Source organism: Schistocerca cancellata, chromosome 2, assembly GCF_023864275.1.
Source record: "Schistocerca cancellata isolate TAMUIC-IGC-003103 chromosome 2, iqSchCanc2.1, whole genome shotgun sequence".
NCBI lineage: Eukaryota > Metazoa > Arthropoda > Insecta > Orthoptera > Acrididae > Schistocerca > Schistocerca cancellata.
The window spans coordinates 924,613,715-924,638,806 of record NC_064627.1 but is presented as its reverse complement, the minus strand read 5'-3'; the positions used below and the strand labels follow the sequence as shown (position 1 = coordinate 924,638,806).

Sequence of the window (25,092 nt, the reverse complement as noted above, 5' to 3'; positions counted from 1 at the left end):
ACTTGGTTCCATAGTGCCACCAGCTTGCTGTCAGTGCTTGCTGCCGCTGATGCTGAGGCCCTGGGGGGAACTTGGCGTCATAATGCCAGCTGCCGTCCGCCGCCTGTCTGAGGGACGAGGGTTGAGACCCACCCACAGCCGCCTCCGCCACTGTGAAGTGAAAAGCAGTGGAGGCGCCGCCTGGCGTGTTGCTCCGCCGGGAAGTGCCGCTTTCACAACCAGCCGTGGCCTTGCCTTTGCTGCCGGGCCAAAGTCCTGACACAGCATCGCCGGGTGCTGTCCTAACAGCAGACGCCAGCTGTACCGTCCAGAGCTCACAAGGAGGTGTGTGCTGTCTCATGTAGAATTGATGATATAATAAACTTGTATCGTTAAGTTATCCACAGTGTTTCCATTTGTTACCCACCACCTACAGCATCACCACACACACACATTACCCCTTACAGAGGTCGCCACTACAGGGTGGTCCATACAGTGTCATCCATTGACAGTTATTTTATAACATGACAGAATTCTACATCAAGAAAACTTTTATACTAAAAGAACTTGGTTTACAAGATAGTTACTGTGCTGGCATTTGGCAGTATGCCTAATCTATGTAAAACTGTTTGTAGCAGTTTACACAAAAAATCTTCAAGATTTCAACCTGGGACACACTGCATTTGTTCAACCTTATAATTCTTAAAGAAAAAATGTTACACTAAGCAGCTACATGTACATACAGATTATGCATCAACTTTTTGCAATAAAACTGTTTTTCTCTTTTAATTCCAGTACTGTGTCTAATTCTTGTATTTTTAGAATTAAGAAACTTGATCGTTTGGTGACTACAGACAAAAATATTAATAAATAACAAAAATATTTCACTGATTTGGCATTTTGGAAAAAATGCCCCATTTAATGAGAAAACTTATGTACAATGTATACAGTTGTATTATAATTCCGTAACTTATACAGCAAACAACCGTAGTTGTGAAGTCCAGTTCTACATCATAGGTTCTGCCACCTCTTCATCACGGCAGCGGGCAGCTTGAAGTTCCCGCCGCACTTCAGGAGTGATACTCTGATGACTTTGATGTCGTAGCAGCCCAAGAAGAGCTGCTTTTTGTTCTGAGCTTATGTCTCCTTTATAGCGCTGAACAAAGGTTAGCAGAGCTTGATGCCATAGGACTGGCAGCTCACGGCGATCACGTTCAAACCTAAAAAAGCGGAAAGGAAGGAATTTTTTGATGAGAAGTACCAGTTGTTTGGAACCCATGACATACAAGAAACAAATTTTATGCTAAACAGCGCCCCATAACAGTCAAGGGTCTGGGGATACAAGTGTCAAGAGGGCAAGGGTCAATAACAGTCTAAAATGGGAAATGAAAGACAACTCAGACTGGAAGAAAATATATTGAACAGAACTGCCAAACATTTTGTAACCAGTGGGTTTACACACTGCGATTTGTGTTGGCCTTGCAGTGGAGGTGTGTATGCTCTTATTTACAGACAGCTGTGAAACTGTCAATCTGCAAGGCCTCATCTGTTACTTGAGACATCTTGATGATTCAGGAAAACCAAATTAACAGATGATTAGGTTCTTAGTATGGAACAATCTCTAGATGTCCAGAAAAAATCAAAATGGTATTTGGCATGAGTAGCTAATCTTGACTGTTTTGTGTATATATCAATAAATGGATTCGGAAAACGATATTGAACTGTGTAGTGATACTGAATGCACAAGTCATCATCGATTAAGTTGTAGATCCCAACAGTTGAAACCATAATGGTAACAAAAATAGTTGAGTAATATCCAATTTGAAGATATGTTTCTGTTGCACAAATCTGAATACAAGTATAATGTCTGCAGCAAATGAAAATTTAAAAATAATATGACAGAAGTTAATAGGAAACACATAATGCAAACAAATCTTTTATATCCATTTGGAACAAAACAGAGTTTCAAAAGTATTTAAAAAATTTCTGCATAAATTTCCAAATGAGGTCTCAATGAAGAAATAAAATAAATCATGTCTGAGCAAATGTCTAAGTAACGCCGGACAGTGTTAAGAATCTTAATTACTATTTTTATTGTAAAATTTTGGTTAAACTAAATAGATGACACTTGAGTACCAGCAATGCAGTATTTTATTTACATGTTCACATGAGATTAATTCTTCCACAAACAAAAACTCCTCTACAATGCAGCTGCATTCTAGCAGAACAGGCATATAACTGAATGCATAAACATAACACCTCTGCTCAGATTTAACCTTATAATAATACAGATTATATGGAATAACAGCAGAAAAAAAGATTGATATATCTGGCACTGGTACATAACATGATAACAAAATCATTCTTGAAGTATGCCATGGAAAAGAAACTAAAAAGTTAAAACCAAGAGGTTAAAAAAGATCATAACACAAACAAGAGGAGGCAGCGAGTGTAAATACTTTTACCACAAATGTGTTAAAACAAAGAGATATGAAGTGATTAAAAGTCAATATAACCGCAGTCTGGTTTCAGTACAAGGTTTGAATAACATGTACAAATGGTAAATAACCTTTGGCTCCCTGTATTTGTCTGACCAGGAGTTAACTTCAACCTAAGCATTTCCCTCTGTAAGTTCTCTAACTTCCCTAACCAATTAAGTGATTTAACATTCCACGCTTTGGCCTGGGAAATGCCAGTTTTGTTTTTTCTGATGACAACATCCTCCTGAGTAGTTCCCACCCAGATATTGAAATGGGAGACTTTCTGCCTATGGAATATTTTACCCAAGAGGATGCCATCATAATTAAACCATACAGTAGAGCTGCATATCCTAATAGTGAACAAAAAATTAATGGCATCTTTCATCATTGCTTTCTGCTGTTCACAGTTGCAACAAAGCAATGCCAATTTGTTTAACTTTACAACAAGGCCAGATCAGTCAATCATCCAGACTGTTGTCCCTGCAACTAGTGAAAAGGCTGCTGCCCCTCTTCAGGAATAGTAGGTTTGTCACGCCTCTCCACTTATACCTTTCCTGTGTTGTGCAACTATACTACGGCTATCTATCTCACTGAGGCACATAAGCCACCCAAACTCAGAAAGGTTCACGATGTGTCGTGAATTTACTTGACATAAAAAATTAAGAATTGCACCTAGATTGAAACAGCTAAATTAAGTAGAGTTTGTGTATGAATCAAGTATAGGTTGTGTATGAGAAATTTTAGGCACTCAGCTGTTATGACTGCAAGGATAGTAGAAGAAAAACTGCAAAAGTGAATGAGTGACAGTGATTTTACTTTACATGGCATAAGCAAAAGGAATCTGAGGTGGATTTAAAACGATTTTGTGAATGGATAGACAGGTTTGGTTCAATCCAAAGGCCTGAAGACCAACTGTTCTTTCAGCACCTCTGGCTCAATGTTTCATACCTAACAGGGATTTCCTAATGTTTATCTTTGACAATTTTGTAATTTGAAGTTTTACTACTCATCTTCATGTAGAAGTCATAAATATGAATATCCACACAGGGACATTTGGACTAGAAGCTATACTTATGCCTGAGTGGATATTTGTATCTGATACAAAAACCATAATTCTGCCATTTGGAGGCACTTTCTGGTGATGATGACACTAACATGATTATGTAACTAATCAGTTACAAACTATTAACTGATAACTGGCAAGTGAATGATTTTTTGTGCAAAATCTAGAGATTTAACTTTTTTGACAAAAGTAATGTTTCCCATGACAAGACTTTCAGCTTATCACTGACCCACAAAATAAAAACACAAAACTTCCAATTACAATGCATGTTACTGTTTTGTGCGGTACTATATCAAACAGCAACATAGCATCAATTTTAATAAATTGCCCAAGAAAAGTATAGCACAACCTGCATACCTGTGAATATATGTGGGCTTAGACAAGAGGCAAGCAGGAAATGAAGGAGAAGCCTAACGGGGGAAAAATACTGTGAAACAAAAACAAAATAAAAGGCAGTCTATGGGAAAGTGGACATCTTTGCATATTTGTGAAACTAAAATATGCTGCTGGGTAATGTTCAATAACATGTTGGTCCACCCCACACAATGTAATGTGCTCATATCCTCCTTGGCACACTATTTACACGGTGTTTAAGCCTTTTCCACTCTCTGGTAGCAGCTCTGTGGTCATTCCGGGCACAGTAAAGTTCCTGTAATGATACACCCATAGTCTAGGAGTAGCGTCTTCCATTGCTAATCAAAACGTCCTCGGTCACAGGTTCAAAACCTGCCACTGCTTAAATTTTGATTAATAATCAGTAAGACTTCCAGCATAAGAAGTCAACCTCATTCTGCTAACAGCCTTGTCAAAGATGGCGGAGGAGTGGACAGAGGTTCATGGCACTCTCTTGTACTTGGGGTGGGAAACTGCTCCTAAAAACAGAAGAATCATCAATGATAAATGGCATGAGGATGCAGAAGGCAAACAGAAACTACTACATTAAAGACACACAACTTGTATCCACAAGACATGTGGCCTGTAATGTAAAAAGTATCATGATGACCTCTACATTGGCAAAAGATTCCAGAACAGTCCTCCATTTGGATCTCTGCAAGTGGACTGCCACAAGGGAGGTGACCATTAGAGAAAGCATGAGTAACCAACGAAAGGATAATGTTCTACGAGTCAGAGCGTGGAACATCAGAACCTTGAATGTGGACTGGGAAGCTACAAAATTTGAAAAGTGAAATCCAAAGGTCACTCTAGATATAGTAGTGGTCAGTGAAGTGAAATGGAAGAAGACAAGGATTTCTGGTCAGATGAGTATAGGGTAATATCAAGAGCAGTGGAAAATGGTATAACGGAAGTAGGATTTGCAATGAGTAGGAAGATAGGGCAGAGTGTGTTAATATTAACAGTTCAGTGATATAGTTAATCTTACCTGAATCAACAGCAAACCAACAGCGACAAAGATAGTTCAGGTACACTAGCTGACGTCGCAAGCTGACGATGAGGAGACAGAGAGAGTTTACAAGGATATTAAAAGAGTAATACAATATATGAAGGGAGATGAAAATCTAATAGTCATGGGGAACTGGGATGCAGTTGTACGGGAAGCAGTAGAAGAAAAGGTTGCAGGATAATAAGGGATTGGGACAAGGAATGAGAGAGGAGAAAGACTAATGGAGTTCTGTAATAAAAAAAATTCCAGCTAGTAATAGCAACTACTCTGTTCAAGAATCACAAGAGGAGGAGTTATACTTGGAAGAGACTGGCTGATACCAGAAGATTTCAGTCAGATTACATCATGGTCAGGCAGAGATTCTGAAATCTGATACTTGATTATAAGGCATTCCCAGAAGCAGATACAGACTCGGATCACAATGTAGTAGTGATGAAGAGTAGGCTGAAGTTTAAGAGATTGGTTGGGAAGAATCAACGGGCAAAGAAGTGGGATACAGAAGTACTAAGTGGTGAGGAGATTTGCTTGAGGTTCTCAAAGGCCATAGATACAGCAATAAGGAATAGCCCAGTAGACAGTACAGTTGAAGAGGAATGGATGTCTCTAAAAAGGGCAGTCACAAAAATTGGAAAGAAAACATAGGTACAAAGAAATTAACTGTGAAGAGGCCATGGGTAACAGAAGAAGTACTTCACTTGATCGATGAAAGAAGGAAGTACAAAAATGTTCAGGGAACTTCAGGAATACAGAAATACAAGTTGCAGAGGAACAAAATAAATAAGAAGTGCAGGTAAGCTAAGACAAAATGGCTGCATGAAAAATGTGAAGAAATCGAAAAAGAAATGATTGTCGGAAGGCCTGACTTCTTGACTAAGCGTATAGGAAAATCAAAACAATCTTTGATGAAATTAAAAGCAAGAGTGCAATGCGTATTCCACTTGAGAAGGCAGGGGAGAGGGCGGATGGGTGGAAAGGGTATATTGAAGGCCTCCAAGAGGAGGAAAATTTGTCTGATGTGATAGAAGAAGAAACAGGAGGCAATTTAGAAGAGAGAGAGGATCCAGAGAATCAAAATTTACAAGAGCTTTGAAGGACTTAGGTTCAAATAAGGCAGAAGGGATAGATAACATTCCATCAGAATTTCTAAAATCATAGGAGGGAGTGGCAACAAAACAACTATTCAAGTTGTTGTATAGAATTTATGAGTCTGGCGACATACCATCTGACTTTTGGAAAAATATCCACACGATTCTGAAGACCGCAAGAGCTGACAAGTGCGAGAATTATCGCATAGGCAACTTAACAGCTCGTGCATCCAAGTTGCTGACAAGAATAATATACTAAAGAGTGGAAACGAAAACTGAGGATGTGTTAGATGATAATCAATTTGGCTTTAAGAAAAGGTAAAGGCACCAGAGAAGCAATTCTGACATTGCAATTGATAAGGGAAGCAAAACTAAAGAAAAATCAAGACACGTTCATAGGATTTGTTGACCTGGAAAAAGTGTTCGACAATGTAAAACGGTGTAAGATGTTCAAAATTCTGAGAAAAATAGGGGTAAGCTATAGGGAGAGATAGGTAAAATACAATATGTACAAGAGCCAAGAGGGAATAATAAGACTGGATGACCAAGAATGAAGTGCTAGGATTAAAAAGGTTGTAAGACAGGGATGTAGTCTTTTGGCCTCTACTGTTTAATCTGTACATTGAAGATGCAATGATGGAAATAAGTCTTTCGCCCCCACTGTTCAATCTGTACATTGAAGGTGCAATTATGGAAATAAAAGAAAGATTCAGGAGAGGAATTAAAATTCAACGTGAAAGGATATCCCAATGATACGATTCGCTGATGACATTGCTATCCTGAGTGAAAGTGAAGAAGAATTACAGGAATTGCTGAACGGAATGAAAAGTCTAATGAGTACAGAATATGAATTGCCAATAAATCGAAGAAAGATGAAAATAATGAGAAGTAGCGAAAATGAGAACAGCAAGAAACTTAACATCAGGATTGATGGTCATGAAGTAGATGAAGTTATGGAAATCTGCTACTAGGCAGCAACATAACCAATGACGGACAGAGCAAGGAGGAGATCAATAGCAGACTAGCATTAGCAAAAATGGCATTTCTGGCCAAGAAGTCTACTAGTATCAAACATAGGCCTTAATTTGAGGAAGAAATTTCTGAGAATGTACAACTGAAGCACAGCATTGTATGGTAGTGAAACATGGACTGTGAGAAAATCTGAACAGAAAAGAATCGAAACTTTTGAGATGTGGTGCTATAGACAAATGTTGAAAATTAGGTGGACTGATAAGGTGACGGATGAGGAGGTTCTGCGCAGAATCAGAGAGGAAAGGAATAGATGGAAAACACTGACGAGGAGAAGGGACAGGATGACAGGACATCTGTTGACACATCAGGGAATGGCTTCCTTGGTACTGGAGAGTACGGTAGAAGGAAGAAACTGTAGAGGAAGACAGAGATTGGAATACATCCAGCAAAGAATTGAGGACATGAGTTGCAAGTGCTACTCTGGGATGAAGAGGTTGGCACAAGAGAGGAATTCGTGGTGGGCCACTCAAAAACGCTCAGAAGACTGATGATAAAAAAAAGACACACTACAGTCTCAACTGGTCCCAACCACACTCAGCTGAGTTTACATCAGCAAGTACCTCTGGCTGTTGCATTTGGTTGAGTCCTGCATCCTGGAGAAAGATGTCCATAAGGGGGTCACAGGATGCTCGTGTATTATCATTACAAGAGATAAAACCATCATATAAATGTTGACTGCAGGCCTTGACAACAGATTATATTATCATGAAAGGATATGCTAATGTCTCAAAATTACCATCAATAGTGATGAGGGGTGTCTGAGATCTGCACGATACCAATCCAAAGCATGACGGGACCAAATCCCTTGTGAATCCATTGGACTGTGTACCTGAGAAGGACACTGGGCCCTCTAATACTTGGTGAAGAGAAGCTGATGTCAGGTTAACCCAGGCTTCATTCTAGGTGTTCCCTTACCCACTTCCTTTATGTATGACAATGCTGGGGGATGTGTACCAATACTTGTAACAGACATCTGACACCCAAACCGAACAAGACGAGACTGTTGCATACTGTTTGGGTCATCACAGCCCTCCCTACAGCCTCCTAGTGGGCAGTGGACAGTTCTGTTGCAGTTTCCTCAGAGTACCTAACAACTATAATTTGCAGGTTGTGGTAACACACTGTTGTGATTATCTGCAGGTAACCATTATCAGACATGCATTTTGTCTCTTATGAAGAGGTTTAATGTCTTACAGGTTTAATGTTCAAATGCCATTGCTGACAGTCAAATAGGGCATAAAGTAACAACGCACACACAATGTAAGCATCAGATGATTCTTAAAGACACATTGATGAACTGAACAGTGAACACAAGCTGTAATGTACTGCTCACAATTGGATACACAGTGCTCTATAATGAAATGCATTAAAACACACGTTTGCATTTACAGCCATTACAAAGGTTGCTGTACACAGCGAATGTCTGTAGTCATATCCTCTCAGACAAAATAATACATTTTACAGCAGTTCAAACTGGAGATAAGATAATATTAAAGCAATCCTTAGCAAAATGATTACCAAATGTGCCTGATATAATTTTACGTCCTCATGTCCATTCAAGATCTACAACTTCACTGTATTGACATCACTCACATATGCCACATGCAGCAGACTTTTCAGCCATATACCTTAATTGTCAAAAGATTGAGATCCCAACAACACCATAAATAGTATTTCCAAACATGGTACATAACAAAATAAGTAAAGAAACCATAGGATTCACACACTGCTGAAGTAGCTCTCCAGTTGTTAGTTACAGTATGGGCTGTTTCACAATGTTTCTATGATTTCAAATCTGAACAATGTGCACTAAAAACCAGATGCACTGACGGAGGCACCGTCAAGTTTCATCCTGTATACAGGTCAGTAGTCATGTTGTACTGGTCAAAGCAACAGCGGGCGTTTGTGGTGGAATGCTATTTATGGCGCTTGTTACAAAAATGTTCCAACAAGATGGCACAAACATGCTGCACACACAACAAGACCTTGCAAAGCTGTCCATGAAGCGTTTCGTGACCACATGATTTCCAAATGTGCTTGTATCAAATGACCGTCTTGCTCACCTGAGTTAAACATGCCAAACTTAATATGGGGTTATCTGATGGAAAGAGAGTACTCTGATCAGCTGAGAAGCTTACAATACTGAAAAGATCAAATTCACTATGAATCCAGACTTCCTCCAGCAGTTATGAAAGATGTGTTCAAAAATTGGGTTAAAAGCCTGAAGTGTAGTGTAGCTGCTAATGGTTATCTTTTGGCCAATGTAATGTTTTATAAGCAAACTCAAATAAATGTTGTGCCCTGTGTAAAACATTCAACTTTTTTCGTGATTAGTTTGTTTGTTATCGAAATATGAATTCGTCAAAACATTTTGAAACACCCTGTGCAAGCATTTGTATACTAAATACATAGTTATCTAGAAATTACTTCAGTTATAGCTTTAGATGTTCTTAATGGCATATATTTACAACTGGTGACTAACTGGAATCATAAAAATTACAAAAGTCTCATAGCATCAATATGAACATGCTCATTTTCACTGATTTAATAAATGTGTTTAAACACTACAAACGATTTCTCAATAATAATGCAAAAAAATCATTATCTGGATGCTTTACAGTGCATACCGTTACTGTGCAAAGACAGATTTGGAGAGCATATTAATAAACTAAGAATACATACCTTAGGAAGTGAAATACAACAGCATCAACAACTCTATATGGTAGAGCGTACTTTTTATCCAAAAATATTCTTAAAAATATGGAATTGGCACCATTGTAATCCATTTCTGCAATCTTAAGAATAGCTGCTGAAGAATGCAGTATAGGTATCGAATTACGAGCTATGACAGAGCCAAATATTATAGCTTCCCTCAAGGTGCACGTTCCACTCTGCAATATAGAAAACTCGTGTTAAAATTTCTTTTTTAAAACATGGAAATAAAGTGATACAAATCAATAACAAAGAACTATACTGCCAATGTTGAGTAGCATTTTAGGTACAAGCCAAGCAGAATAGACCAGTATTTATTATAATCCATAGTGTATTTATTCACAGCCAGGTACATATAAATGCAACCATAGTCAAGCTACGATAAAGGCTACTGCTCTTTAACACAATCAACAAAACAATTACTTAATATCTCACTCTGTTGTGAAAAACATTCTACGCTAACAGAACGAGAGGTTGAAAAGAAAGTTAATCACGAGCAGCAGGCACTGTATTTGGATGTTTATTACGTTTTTATATAATCTAAAATAGCAGTAAGATAGTAAGCCCATTTTCTACAATATGTGTAGTTTACAAAGGTAGCTATATACAGCGGAGATTATAAACTTCCATGTCACTGGCTATTACAGTGTACGTCTGAAAGCTATGAATGAAATGCAGTACGTCAGTTTTTCAGTCTATGTTGGGGACACATGAAAAATTATGCAGCACACCTAGGCATATACAAAAAAGACAAATCAACTTCCCTGCAAATACAATGACATCTTACTATTAACACATATAGCGAACAGTGACGAAAATGAAACCATTTATTGATGGAGTCTAAAGCTAAATGTCATCATCAAGAAAAACAAAACTGGCACTATATGTGTAGCAGCATGGAATGGTAAATCCTTTCATCAGGTAGATACGTTAGAGAGTTTAAGAAAGGTGGTAATGGAAAGTTCTGGTAGAATTTAGGAGTAAAGGAACAGTACAAGTGTTGACCCTTCCCCAACACGCAAATAAACAAGCCAAATCCTTTTTTGTGCTAGAGTATATATAAATACAGACGCAAACATGATCAGTGTGTTCAGTGCATGATGACATGGATGAATGAATTAGGAGGAATTAGGATGGAACAGAGGAAAGAGAGACCATGGGAAGCGGATGTGGTTGCAGAATGAGTGTAGTTAAGGTCCAAGGACAGTGGACAGTGTGGAGATGGGTACAGGGCAGAAGGCTAGTTGAAGCTGAAAGGATAACTCCTATCTTTGTAGTTTAGAGAAGCAGGTGTTTGGGAAAGGGGGGGGGCAGGGGAGGGGGAGGGGCAATCGAAGTGGCATGTGTTGTGAAGCAGAAACTAAGTTCAAGCATGTTGTGCTTAGCAGTGTATTCTGCCATTGGGAAGTCAACTCTGCCATTTGGCCACAGTTTGGTGGTGACTGTTCATTAAGGTGAACACGTTGAAGTAAAATGATGTGCAGAAATTGCAGAGAGCTCACGTACGACTGCTTTCACAGATAGCCAGTGAAGGGACATGAGTAGGATGTGCTGGTTGGGGGTATTGGACAGGTCTTGCACCTGGGACTACCACAGGGATATGATCTGTGGGGCAAGGGGACAGGAGTGCATGTGGCATAAGGATAGGCTACAATTTTGCACAGATTAGATGGGTGATGGAGTACGACTCTGGGAGGAGTGGGAATGATTGTGGGTAGGATGTTCGTAATTTCTGGGCACAATGATAAATAGTCGAAGCCCTGGTGAAGGTCAGTTCTGTTGTTCTACTGCGGGATGATACTAGGTGATAAGGGGGAAAGTACTCCTTTGCAGGTAGTTCTTGGGAAGGTGGTGGCAGGATTAGGGTTCAAATGGCTCTGAGCACTATGGGACTCAACATCTTAGGTCATAAGTCCCCTAGAACTTAGAACTACTTAAACCTAACTAACCTAAGGACATCACACACACCCATGCCCGAGGCAGGATTCGAACCTGCGACCGTAGCAGTCCCGCGGTTCCGGACTGCAGCGCCAGAACCGCTAGACCACCGCGGCCGGCGGCAGGATTAGGGGTGTGTGATGATATGGTAAAAGAAATCTGTCTGTGGACTAGGTTTGGGGGGAGGGAGGGGGGTAGTTCCTACCTGTACATGAGAATTGAATTATTGGCAGTGTAAATTTGCTGTCCATGTGTGGCTAGACTATATGGGAGAGATTTTCTGGTGCTGATGAAAAGTAAGCTATCGAAATGCAGCCTCCGTTGTTAGTTAGTTGTCTTGAAATGGACAAAGGTATGGATGGAGCCATCAGAGAGGTGGAGGTTAACATCCATGAAGATGACATGAACTAGGCAATGGGTTTGGTGCTCTGAGTGGCTAGGAGGGTTTCCTCTAGGTGGCTCACAAACAGGTTGACATAGGAGGTTGCCCCGTACATGCCCATCACTGCACAGTGGATTTGTTGTATATCTTTCCCTCAAAGTAGAAATTGCTACATGTAATGACATAATCAGTCGAATGATAAGGAATGAGCAGGTAGGTTTCACCTGCAAAGCACACTTACAAACTGGTGCTTTCCTTACCAAATGTGGATCCAGTACAAATATATGGACCACAATGTATCCTCTTCAAACCCAAATACATCTGAACACCATCCTGCATTGGTCTTATGATTGATAATGTGGACCTGGATCTCTTCCTGTGGATTTTGAATGCTTCGTAGTATTGATCTACAAATTGATGCTATCCAGTACACTCGCATTATAATTTTTGTGAGGAATTAATCTATTTCTGCAAGACCATTCTCCATTGCACATACAAGCAATGATGCAGAGCATATTTTGCAGAACTCTTATGCACCATGTAGTCATGTGACTCTCCAGTGCTGATGTAAATCATCACAGTGAACTGGTGTGTATTTCCCCATTGGTTGAATGAATCAGTGCACCAAGATGGGTCAATGTGGAGATACGGCAGAAATAAGCTATTGTGTTTGGAAGTGCCCATGATTGCTTCATAAATGAAGTCATTCCATTTGCTGATGTATCAATGCAGATGGTCCAACGGATATACAAGGAATGACATACTTGCAGCCATCTAACATGATGCAACAACAGTGCTCGTAAAAGAATCTAATTGAGAGATATCGAGGAGGCCCTGCCAGCAGCTATCACGTGCACTGGGTGCAACCGGCTGCGAGTAGCTGCACATGTTGACACGAATATGCCTGCCGCATGGGTTCTGAGGCCATCCTTGGCTCCTTTTTGGTGGATGGCTGATTTGGTGAGGGCAACTAGCACTGCACGTGGGATGCAAGCTAAGCTCACTATCTGTTGTATCATATTCATGGTTGATCGTGGTACTCTGCTTTGGAGCAGAGTGAAAGGTGTATACCAGAGGCTCAGATGACGCCACGATGGTATCCGAAGCGAATTTCTCACCCTCCACTATTGGTGCAGTATCGTAGGGTTCTAATTTATATGTCAAGTGTGAATTTTCTGTAGGAAGTGCTTACTATGGTAGCGGAGTCATTGTGGCATGCACATGGACATTTTTTACATTAGAGAAACCTCCCTTGGGATCAAACACGAATTGCCTGCCGAAATAAAATCCTCATCCTCACAGACTGGATGTAGATAAGGTTAACATGATATTTGTAAACTGCAGGAACATCCAAGAGAAGGTTCCAGAATTAGTATTGCTTACTGTAGCCCATATACAAGGTGCTATCCAAAATTTTTGGGATTGGTCCTGCCATCTGTTGAAAACCTTACCTTTGGACTAATGGTCACCATCACCCTCGAAGTAGTTCTCATCCGTATGTACACACTCGTCCAGTGCATCTGCCACTGGTCAAACGTTTTCTGGAAGTCCTGTTCTTTGAAGGTGTTTATCATCACCAGCAATGCTTCTTGAATCCTCTCTAGAGTGTCAAACCGACGGCCTATGAACTTGAGTTTTAGTTTTGGGAATAGCATGAAGTAGCAAGGTGCCAAATCTGGCAAGTACGGTGGATGTTGTACAATCACCATGTTGTTTTTTTGCCAAAAACGTCCTGGTGAGCAAGGACGTGTGACAGGGCATGTTGTCGTGATGCCAAAGTTCTGGCCGTCGTCGCTGCACGTTTTCACGGAGCTGTCGCAAAATGTCACAGTGGTACGTGGAATTCACTGTTTGGTTGGGTAGGATGAATTCTTTGCGCACAATTCCCTTGGTATCAAAGAAAACAATGATCATGCTCTTCAACTGTCTTGCTTTTTTGGGTTCTGGAAAGCCACTCAAATACACGCGTACAGCTCATGCTCTGTCACCCAAACACTTGTTGAATAATTGCAAGGGACTCTTTAGCAATTTTCCCGAGATTCGCGCAGAATTTGATACAGACATGCTGTTCTGTTCGCAGATCCATCGTAAAATCACCACACACCAAACACACAGTATTATGGAAATCACTGTGGACACACAACCTGTCCTCCCAGCTGAATGCCACTCTGCGCACTGACTCACCAGATATGCAGCTCTTGCCACTTAGCAGTGCAAATATCTACTATTCCTACATTCCAGATGGCAGCACCAGTCCCAGAAATTTTAGATCCCACCTCGTAGTACTAGGAACAGAAAGTTGATTTAAACTGGAAGTGAATAGCAACAATATGCTAACTTCAGACTGGAATATTTATTGTAAGGATAGGTTAATTGCCAATAGTGGTAGCATATTTTCTGCAGTTTTTTTATTTTTTTAGTCATCAGTCATCTGATTTGCTTGATGTTGCCCACCACAAATTCTTCACCTGTGCCAACTGCTTCAGCTCAGAGTAGCACTCGCAACCTATGCCATCAATTATTTGCTGGATGTATTCCATTTTCTATCTTCCTCTATTGTTTTTGCCCTCTACAGTACCATTTAGTACCACGGAAGACATTCCCTGATGTCTTAACAGAAGTCCTCTCATTAAGTCCCCTCTCGTTGTCAAGGATTTTCACATATCCCTTTCCTCTCCAATTCTGCACAGAACCTCCTCATTCCTCACCACCCAATTTTCAACAATTGTCTGTAGCACCACATCGCAAATGCTTTGATTCTCTTCTGTTCTGGTTTTTCCACAGTCCATGTTCAATTACCATACAATGCTGTGCTTCAAACATACACTTTCAGTAATTTCTTTCTCAGATTAAGGCCTATGTTTGACACTAGTAGACTTCTCTTGGCCAGGAATGCCCTTTTTGCCAGTGCCAGTCTGCTTTTGATGTCGCTCCATCCATCACTGATTATTTTGCTGCCTAGGTAGCAGAATTCCTACCTGACGTTAAGTTTCTCACTGTTCTTATTTCTGTTACTTCTCATTACTTTTGTCTTTCATTGGTTTACTCTCAATCCATATTCCATACTCATCAGATTGTTCATTCCATTCAGCAGGTCATATAACTATTCTTCACTTTCACTCAGGATATCAATATCATCAGCGAATCGTATCATTCAGCAGGTCATATAACTATTCTTCACTTTCACTCAGGATATCAATATCATCAGCGAATCGTATCATTGGGATATCCTTTCACCTTCAATTTTAATTCCATCTTTCACCTTCAATTTTAATTCCACGCATGAATCTTTCTTTTATTCCCATCATTGCTTCTTCAATGAACAGTACGGGTGAAAGACTACATCCCTGTCTTACAATCTTTTTAATCCTAGCATTTCATTCTTGGTCATCCACTCTTATTATTTTTCCCTCTTGGCTCTTGTACACATTGCATATTACCCGTCTCTCCCTACAGGTTACCCCTATTTTTCTCAGAATTTTGAACATCTGGCACCATTTTACATTGTTGAATGCTTTTTCCAGGTCAACAAATCTATGAACATGTCTTGATTTTTCTTTAGTTATGCATCCCTTATCAACTGCAATGTCAGAATTGCCTCTCTGGCGTCTTTACCTTTCCTAAAGCCAAATTGATCATCATCTAACACACCCTCAATTTTTGTTGCCACTCTTTTGTACATTATCCTTGTCAGCAACTTGGATGCATGAGCTGTTAAAATGCCTGTGCGATAATCCTTGCACTTGTCAGCTCTTGTGGTCTTCAGAATTGTGTGGATGATATTTTCCCGAAAGGCATATGGTATGTCTCCAGACTCATACATTCTACACAACAACGTGAATTGTAGTTTTGCTGCCACTTCCCCAATGATTTTAGAAATTCTGATTGAATGTTATCCATCCCTTCAGCCTTATTTGAAATTAAGTCCTCCAAAGCTCTCGTAAATTATGATCCTAATACTGGATCCCCTGTCTCTTCTAAATTTACTCGTGTTTCTTCTTCTATAATATAAGACAAATCTTCCCCCTCATAGAGGCCTTCAATATACTCTTTCCACCCATCTGCCCTTTCCTCTGCATTCAACTCTGGAATTCCCATTGCACTCTTAATGTTACCACCCTTGCTATTAATTTCACTGAAAGTTGTTTTAACTTTCCTGTATGCTAAGTCAAGAAGTCAGTCCTTCCAACAATTATTTCTTTTTCAACTTCTTCACATTTTCCATGCAGCCATTTTTATCTTAGCTTACCTGCACTTCTTATTTATTTTGTTCCTCAGCGACTTGTATTTCTGCATTCCTGAATTTCCCTGAACATTTTTGTACTTCCTCCTTTCATTGATCAAGTGAAGTATTTCTTCTGTTACCCATGGTTTCTTCACAGTTACCTTCTTTGTACCTGTTTTCTTTCCAACTTCTGTGAAACTGGACTGTCTACTGAGCTATTCCTTATTGCTGTATCTATAGCCTTAGAGAACTTCTCCTCACTCCTTAGTACTTCCGTATTCCACTTCTTTGCCCACTGATTCTTCCCAACTAATCTCTTAAACTTCAGTTTACCCTTCATCACAACTACATTGTGGTTCAAATGACAACTATATTGTGGTTCAAATGGCTCTGAGCACTATGGGACTTAACATCTGAGGTCATCAGTCCCCTAGAACTTAGAACTACTTAAACCTAACTAACCTAAGTACATCACACACATCCATGCCCGAGGCAGGATTCGAACCTGCAACTGTAGCAGTCTCGCGGTTCCGGACTGAAGCGCCTAGAACCGCACGGCCACCGCAGCCGGCACTACATTGTGATCTGAGTCTGTATCTGCTCCTGGGTACACCTTACAATCAAGTATCTGATTTCAGAATCTCTGCCTGACCAAGATGTAATCTAACTGAAATCTTCTCGTATCCTCCAGTCTTTTCCACATATACTTCTTCCTCTTGTGATTCTTGAATAGTCTTTTCCTCTCTCATTCCTTGTCCCAATCCCTTATTATCCTGCAACCTTTTCTTCTACTCCTTCCTCTACAACTGCATTCTAGTCCCCCTGGACTATTACACTTTCATCTCTCTTTACATACTGTATTACCCTTTCAATATCCTCATATACTTTCTCTATCTCCTCATTGTCAGCTTGCAATGTCAACTAGTATACCTGAACTATCACTGTCACTGTTGGTTTCCTGTTGATTCTGGTAAGAACAACTCTATTGCTGAACTATTCAAAGTAACACACTCTCTCTGCCCTACCTTCCTATTCACAATGAATCCTACTCTCATTATACCATTTTCTGTTCTTTTTGATATTACTCTACACTCATCTCATCAGAAATCCTAGTCTTCTTTCCATTTCACGTCACTGACCCCTACTAGATTTAGAACGCAGGGTAAAGAACTCAATAATATCTTCGAGATTGTCACGGATTCTGAATGTGAAATTAATCTGTGTGAAGGTAAGCTCCGTAGGTTGATCAAATATGGTAATCGGATGCTTTTATAGAAAGCGCAGGTCAGAAGTTGTAGTGTAAAGCACTTCACACAGAATTTGCAGAATGCTGTTAATAATTCTTCCAGTCACGGTGTGGTATTGGGCGTGACTTCAACTAGCCAGCTATAGATTGGGGAAGTCATGGCACCAAAACTGGTGCCAGAGACAAGGAATTAAAGTAATATCACGGAACTCCTAGCAACAAACAGACCTGAATTATCAAATCACTTAATACACAGGAAAGTATCAGTGATCATAAGGCTGTAATACCAACAATGACTAAGGGTTTTATGAGGAATGTTAAGTTGGAGGGTAGGAAGATATTTTTGCTTAGCAAGAGTGAAAGGATACAGACTGCAGAGTATTTGAGATGTCATCATCAAATTTCAAAGACGATGATGAAGACGTGGAGTACAAACTCAAAACCATTGTTCAATATGCCTTAGACAGGTATGTGCCAACCAAGATCTTAAGGGACATGGAAGACCCACTGTGGTTTAATAGGTTTGTTAGAAAACTGCTATGTAAACAAACAGAGATTCACCTCAGATTCCAAAGAAGTCAAAATCTTGCTGACAAACAAAAGCTGATTGTAAGGAGAGCAATGAAAAAAGTGTTTTGAAACTAAAATGCTGTCAACCAATCTGAGAAAAAACCAAGTCTTATGTAAAATTAGTAAGCAATTCAAAACCCTCCATTCATTCACTCAGTGATAGTTCTGGTACCAAAATGGAAGGTAACAGAGAGGAGTCTGAAATAGGTCTTCTGAAATTGTTTCATCGCATAAAATTGTAACATGGCCCCTCCTTTCAATCATCGTACAATGTCGAAATGACAGATACTGAGAGAGCCAATCGTGGAATAGAAAAGCAACTACAATTGTCTGATATTGAAAAGGCATCAGGACCAGATGAGATACCTAAAAGATTCTATGAAGATTATGCAAAAGAACTTGCTCCCCTACTAGCAGCAGTTTATCATAGAACATTGGAGCAATGAAGGTTACCTAGTCACTGCAAAAACAGTGCAGATCATTTTCAAGAAGGGCTGTAGGAAAGATGCACATAATTATAGACTTATATGTTGATGTCAATCTGTTGTACAATTATGGAACATGTTTTATGCTACAGAATTAGGACTTTTTGGAGAATGAAATTCTCCTCTATAAAAATCAACATGGATTCTGCAAACAGAGATCTTGTGAAACTTAACTTGCTCTTTGCCTCTATGAGGCCCTCAGAACTGGGGACAAGGTGCTCAGGTCGATGATCCTTGACTTTAGGAACACATTTGACACCGCCCTGCACTGCAAATTAGGGGGGAAAAAAGTAAGAGATTATCAAGTATCACTCCAAATTAGCATCTGGATTCAAGACTTCCTTGCAGACAGGACTCAACACATCTCCCTTAAGGGGACACAGTCGAAAAAAAAAAAAACACACGTGTTTTTTTTCTTTTTTTTAAGTCTTAATCTATTCTCCAATTATTTGGCTACAAAATGCCGTTTGTTTCATACAAACCTGATTATTACATTCGGAGTTATTAATTTGTTCGTGAAGCATGGTAACTAGTGCCACGTCCATTTTTGCTGTGTCTTGCACAGTAGTCAGCACTGACTATAGTACAACAATCATTTATGTTCCAAATACTATTTATTTGGGTTGCAATAGAGAATTGTTATTCTGATGTTTGCCAGCCTGTCTGAATTGTCGACTATCGTTTGTCAGTTTCTTCATCCTAGTTGTTTACGTTTTGGTGATACAAATGTAATGACTTTGTGAAATGTTATAACACAATGGGTAGAATAAGGAAGTTTGGATATAAGCCTAAGTTTCATGGAAATAAATATGTAAAAATAAACCGCAAAACTGTTAGTTTTGAACAGAGGGCAGAAAATAATATTGAAAGTGAAGTCAGTGTGACTGTCAGTGCTTCAAGCAAGAAGCTTCTAGGTGCTGCCAGTTTTCCAAGTGCCTCTCAAATGTGTGACAATGCAATATGTGGTGTGAACAGTGTTTCTGTTGTTATTGACACAAACATTATGATCTCCATGAGGTTATTACGTGAACTTATCGAAAAACACACAAATTGTAAAAACTGTGGTGGAAACGTTACTTTGCACGAAGATGTGGTGAAAACCAAGGGAATTGTTTGTAATTTAGTTTTGACATGTTTGGAATGTAGCTGTACTGCCAATACAATGTCATCCCACGTAACAAGAAGCAGATTGTATGAAAACAATATAAGATTAGTGTATGCACTTAGATCTATTGGAAAAGGGCGAAGTGCAGGTGCTGTTCTTTGTGCAGTGATGAACGTTCCTCCACCTCCAAGAAAGTTTGATGTTTACAACAAGACTATTGGTGCAGTTGTAGCTGAGGTAAGTGAATCTACAATGTTGAAAGTAGCCATAGAAGCAGTTCAGTTGAATGATACGAAATCTGACCCAAGGCAAATTTCTGCTGGTTTTGATGGCAGTTGGCAGAAACGTGGGCATACGTCCCTAAATGGCATTGTGTCAGCAACTTCTTTTGATACTGGGACGGTTCTGGATACTGAAATTATTACTAAGTTCTGTGACATCTGTAGCAAAAATCCCACTATACAACATGTGTGCAAAAAGGACTATGATGGTTCTAGTGGAGGCATGGAAGTGGCTGGTGTTGCTAACATTTCCAAAAGGTCTGTGCAGTCAAGAGGTATCCTCTATACAGACTATTTTGGGAACAGGGACAGTAAGGCTTATCAGAAAGTGGTAGAAGATAAACCTTATGGGCCTAGAGTCAAAATTAATAAACTGGAATGTATAGGACATGTACAGAAAAGAATGGGATCACGACTTCTAAATATATGTAAGGAAAAAAAAGTTAGGTGGTAAAGGGGGCCTGACAAAGGTTGAAATAGACAGGATCCAGACTTATTATGGTATGGCCATTAGAAATAACTGCAACAATGTAGAAGCAATGAGGAGAGCCATCTGGGCTATATTCTTTCATAAAATTTCAGCAGATGAGGAACCACAACATAACCTTTGCCCACGGGGACCTGACAGCTGGTACAAATTCAACAACCCAGCTACATCTTCCAGCTATAAGCACAAACATTCAATCCCAGAAAAAAATCCTGCTGGCTGTGAAACCCATTTTCAGAGCCCTTAGCCAACAAGCGCTCTTGAAAAAGTGTCTCCATGGAAAACCTCAAAACCCAAATGAAAGTTTGAATTTTGTCATTTGGACAAGGATACCAAAAACTGTTTTTGTTAGAAAAGAAACACAAATTTGGTGTTCATGATGCAGTGATGTGCTTCAATGTTGGTGTGTCAAAGAAAACTGATGTATTAAGACTCTTGGGAACACAGGATGGTATCAATACTGAAAGGGGACTGAAAAAGATTGACATGGACCGTAGCCGTTATGCTGACATTTCTGCAGGAAATGCTACCAAGGAGGCCAGGACAGCCAGAAGATCAAAGAAAAGAAGACCAAGAAGCTGAGCCACAGTATAGCCCTGGAATGTTTAAAAATGTGTCTGTATGACACTGTACATTACTTTCTTGCGTGTAAAGCTTTAATACCATTTTTCTCAAAACTTAATTTTTTTACCTTTTGGTACACTTTTCTCAAAAACTATGACTGCTACAGATATCAGACTTACAGTATCTCTTGTTAATACAACGGTGATTAATTAGATAAAAAAATAGACCAGTAGTGATAAAAAGAACAGATTTACAAGCTCCAAGGTGTTTAGAAAAGTTTTAATTTTTTGTCTTATAGAACAAAAAATGATTACTCATGAAATATATAAAATACATTAACCATTTTTATGTGATTTGGGAATGACGTTTCAGCTGTACACTGTAAAAGTTTCAGGTCTTTATATCCATTAGTTACTTCAGAAAGTGTACCTGACGTTTGCTCGTTTTAGCATTGATTCCTTATGGGAGTTCCCTCGTGACTGTGTCCCGTTAACAGAATAAAGTTGACAGATGTAAAGGTAATTTCTAGGTAAATGATCTAGCAGAAAGTGTTGGAAGCTCTTTAATACTGTTCGCAGATGATGTGGTTGTCTACAAGAAAGCAGCAATGCCAGAACACAGTATCAATTTGCAGAATGACCTACAAAGGAATGACGTGTTGTAGGCTCTGGTAATTGACTCTGAATATGAGTAAATGTAACATCCTGCATGTACATAAGAAAAAGTGTGTGTGTGTGTGTGTGTGTGTGTGTGTGTGTGTGTGTGTGTGTGTGGTTTGAGTTTTCGGGCAATAAACAGCGTGGTCATCAGCACCCAAACGCATAGAAACAGGAACACATGCGATGAAGGGACGAAGACGGACAGCGAACAAGGAGAACGGCTAAAAGACACAGACCTGACGCAGTTCCAAAACCTCACATACAGAGGCAAAACAAGAGGGGAAGAAACAACTTAAAAAAGGAAAGGAAACACTAGGAAAAGAGAACAGAAATCGAAGTGAAACAAGTAGGTAATCGTGACTGGCGAACCTCTTACCTAAAACCTGGGTGAGCCAGTCACCCAGCAGCACATTAAAATCCTCTCCCTAAAATCCGAGGCAACAAATTGGACAGAACACAAAACCGTAAGACCTTAACCACAGTTGTTGCGTCATCTTGCAAAATAGAGGGCAAATCCGGTGGCAAGGAAACCACTGCCCTCTGGTCAGAGAATAAAAGACAGTCAAGTAAAATGTGGCGGACAGTAATCTGGACGCCACAAGCACTTGCAGATTAGGGGGGTCCTCCCACCGGAGTAAAAAACCATGTGTTAAGGGACTGTGCCCGATGCGGAGGCGAGTGAGGAGAACCTCATCCTGCCTGCATGACTGGTAGGATGTATGCCACAGCCGCGTGGTGGCCTTGACCAGACGCGGCTTATTTTCACCGACTGCCAGCCACTCCTCTTCCCATTGACGCATAACACAAAAACGCAAAAGGGAGGTAACAGCATGGAGGGGGACGGCACATTCAACAACGTGAGGGAGGGAACATGCATCTTTGGCAGCCAGTTCGTTTCCCCTAATACCCACGTGTCCCGGCACCCAGCAGAAAGAAACATCCTTCCCCTGCTGTTGCAGGTGGAGTAGGGCATCATGGATGTTCTGGACGACCGTATCTGCTGGGTACAAGTGTTGCATGGTCTGAAGGGCACTCAGGGAGTCAGAACAGATGAGAAACTTAAACTGGGAACACATCTCATCTGCTCCAATGCCCGCAAGATCACAAACCATTTGGCATCAAAGATGGTAAACGCTGCAGGAAGCCGTAACTTGACGACTCGATCAGGGAAAACAACAGCACAACCAACAGAGTCCCCCTGTTTAGAGCCATCCATAAATACTGGTACATGATCGGGACACCGGTTTAAAATACTGTAAAATAAGGAGCTAAAAACAAATGCAGGAGTGCGGCTTCTCCGGTACTCTGACAAGTCTAAAAGGATGTTGGGCCTCTGGAGCAACCAGGGAGGCAGGCGGGTAAAGCCCTGGAGTTGGGCGTGCCACACGCTCCACACCAAGGGACTCAAGCAAATTCTTGGCACGAATCCCAAATGGCCTCACTGCCCTGGGACGACTGGAAAAGAGACGTTCCATAGGCGGTCGGGCAACGGTAGGGTACGCAGTGGAGGTAGAACAGGTAAGGAATTGACACACCCGTCGCACCATGAGGAGTTTCCTCCAGATGGCGAGCGGCGGTTCCCCTGCCTCAGCGCACAGGCTGGGGATGGGACTGGTACGGAAGGCACCAGTGGCCAGCCTGATACCCTCATCGTGTACTGCGTCAAGAATCTTCAGATACGAAGGCCTCACTGACCCATGGTGCATCCATAGTCAAGACGCGACCAGACAAAAGCCCTATAAAACTGCAGCAGACGTGCCCGATCTGCTCCCCAGGACCGATGGCTAAGACACTTCAAAATATTCAGTGCCTTCAGGGCCCGCACCTTGAGGTCTTTAAGGTGCGGCAACCATGACAACTTGGAATCAAAAGTGAGCACCAGGAACCTCATAGTGTTGCTACAAGGAAGAATGGTGTCCCTCAGACGCAATTCAGGGGAGGTAAAAAGACGCCGAGAATGATTAAAATGAACACACACACATTTGTCTGCAGAAAAGGTAAAACCCGTCTTCGCAGTCCATGCCTCTAATCACTTTATCGTAAGCTGCAACTACCGACTAGCAGTGAAAAGACCGGAGGAAGAACAGAAAACAGCAAAATCGTCCACAAACAAGGAGCACTTGGCAGGGATTTGGATAGAGGACGTGATACTGTTAATGGCGACGGCAAAGAGGGTGACACTTAAAACGCCTCCCTGAGGAACACCATTCTCCTGCACGTACAAATCAGATAGCACATTACCAACCCAATATCGAAAGAGGCGGTGGGAAACAAAGGACCAAATGAAGATGAGGAGATGGAGTTGATTGAGGATAAGGTTGCGCCAAGTAGTGTCATACGCCTTATTAATGTCAAAGAATACACCTAGACAATGCTGGCTACGTAGGAAGGCCTGCTGATGGCCGCCTCAAGCAGGGTCAAGTTGTCTATAGTTGAACAACATCTCCGAAAGCCACACTGAGAATGGCTAAGGAGCTGCCTGGTCTCTAGCAGCCAAACCACGCGATGATTGACCATGCGTTCCAACGTCTTCCCAACACAGCTCATCAAAGCAATACTCCGATAACAACTGGGATGCATTCGGTCCTTCCCCGGTTTGAGGAGGGGAATCAAAATCGCCTCCCTCCATGGGTCAGGGAACGTGCCGGATAACCATATCATATTAAAACAATTCAGGAGAACTTCCCTGGATGGCAGCAACAAGTGCTGCAGCATGCTGTACCGGATTTGATCATGACTGGGCGCAGTATCATGAGCCACAGACAGCGCCGAATCCAGTTCCCACATTGTGAAGGGCAGTTGTAGGGTTCAGATTTGGAGACCGGAAGTCCAAGTGACCCCTCTCAATGGCAGTGCAGTAGCGGCAGAAATCTGGATCACAGTTAATAGTGGCGGTAGATTCCGCAAAATGCATGATACAAGTGTCTGGCCACTGTCTCTCGGCGCCGTGAGGAGACATCCCTGATGCAGCAATGCCGTGACAGGTAGTTGGCTGCGTTTCCCAGAAATCCTCCTGATGGCTTCCCATACTTTCGTAGAACTAGTGGAGCGGGAGATGGAGTTCAAGAACAATTGCCATGACCACCGTTTGCTCTCTTTGATCACTCGCTGCGCCTTGGCCCTTGCCACCCGAAAGGCTGCAAGATTGTCAGCTGAGGGACAGCACTTGAAGCAGAGCAGAGCTGCATGGCAGGCTCAGATGGCTGAGCGGTACTCAGTGGTCCACCAAGGGACAGGATGCCTCTTGGGATGACCTGAGGACCGTGGGATCGACAATTCAGCAGCATGGGAGATCACGGCTGTAACATGGTTGACCCATTTGTGGACGCTGGCATGGTGTTCCAAAACAGCCAAATGGCTCTAAAGTGTCCAGTCAGCTCTGCAGAGGTGCCACCTG

At 41.0% G+C, this 25,092-nt stretch overlaps 1 protein-coding gene across 1 annotated transcript in view; it reads right to left on the bottom strand.

The window, feature by feature from the left end:
- Positions 1–861: 861 nt before the first annotated feature.
- Positions 862–25,092, bottom strand: part of LOC126162865 (bystin) — a 71,010-nt gene continuing 46,779 nt past the window's right edge. The window contains exons 6-7 of the mRNA XM_049919642.1: positions 9,724–9,932; positions 862–1,199 (exon numbers count right to left, since the gene is read on the bottom strand). Of these exons, the coding sequence (XP_049775599.1) occupies positions 986–1,199; positions 9,724–9,932 (423 nt within the window). The 3' untranslated portion in view covers positions 862–985. The remainder of the gene's footprint in view (positions 1,200–9,723; positions 9,933–25,092) is intronic.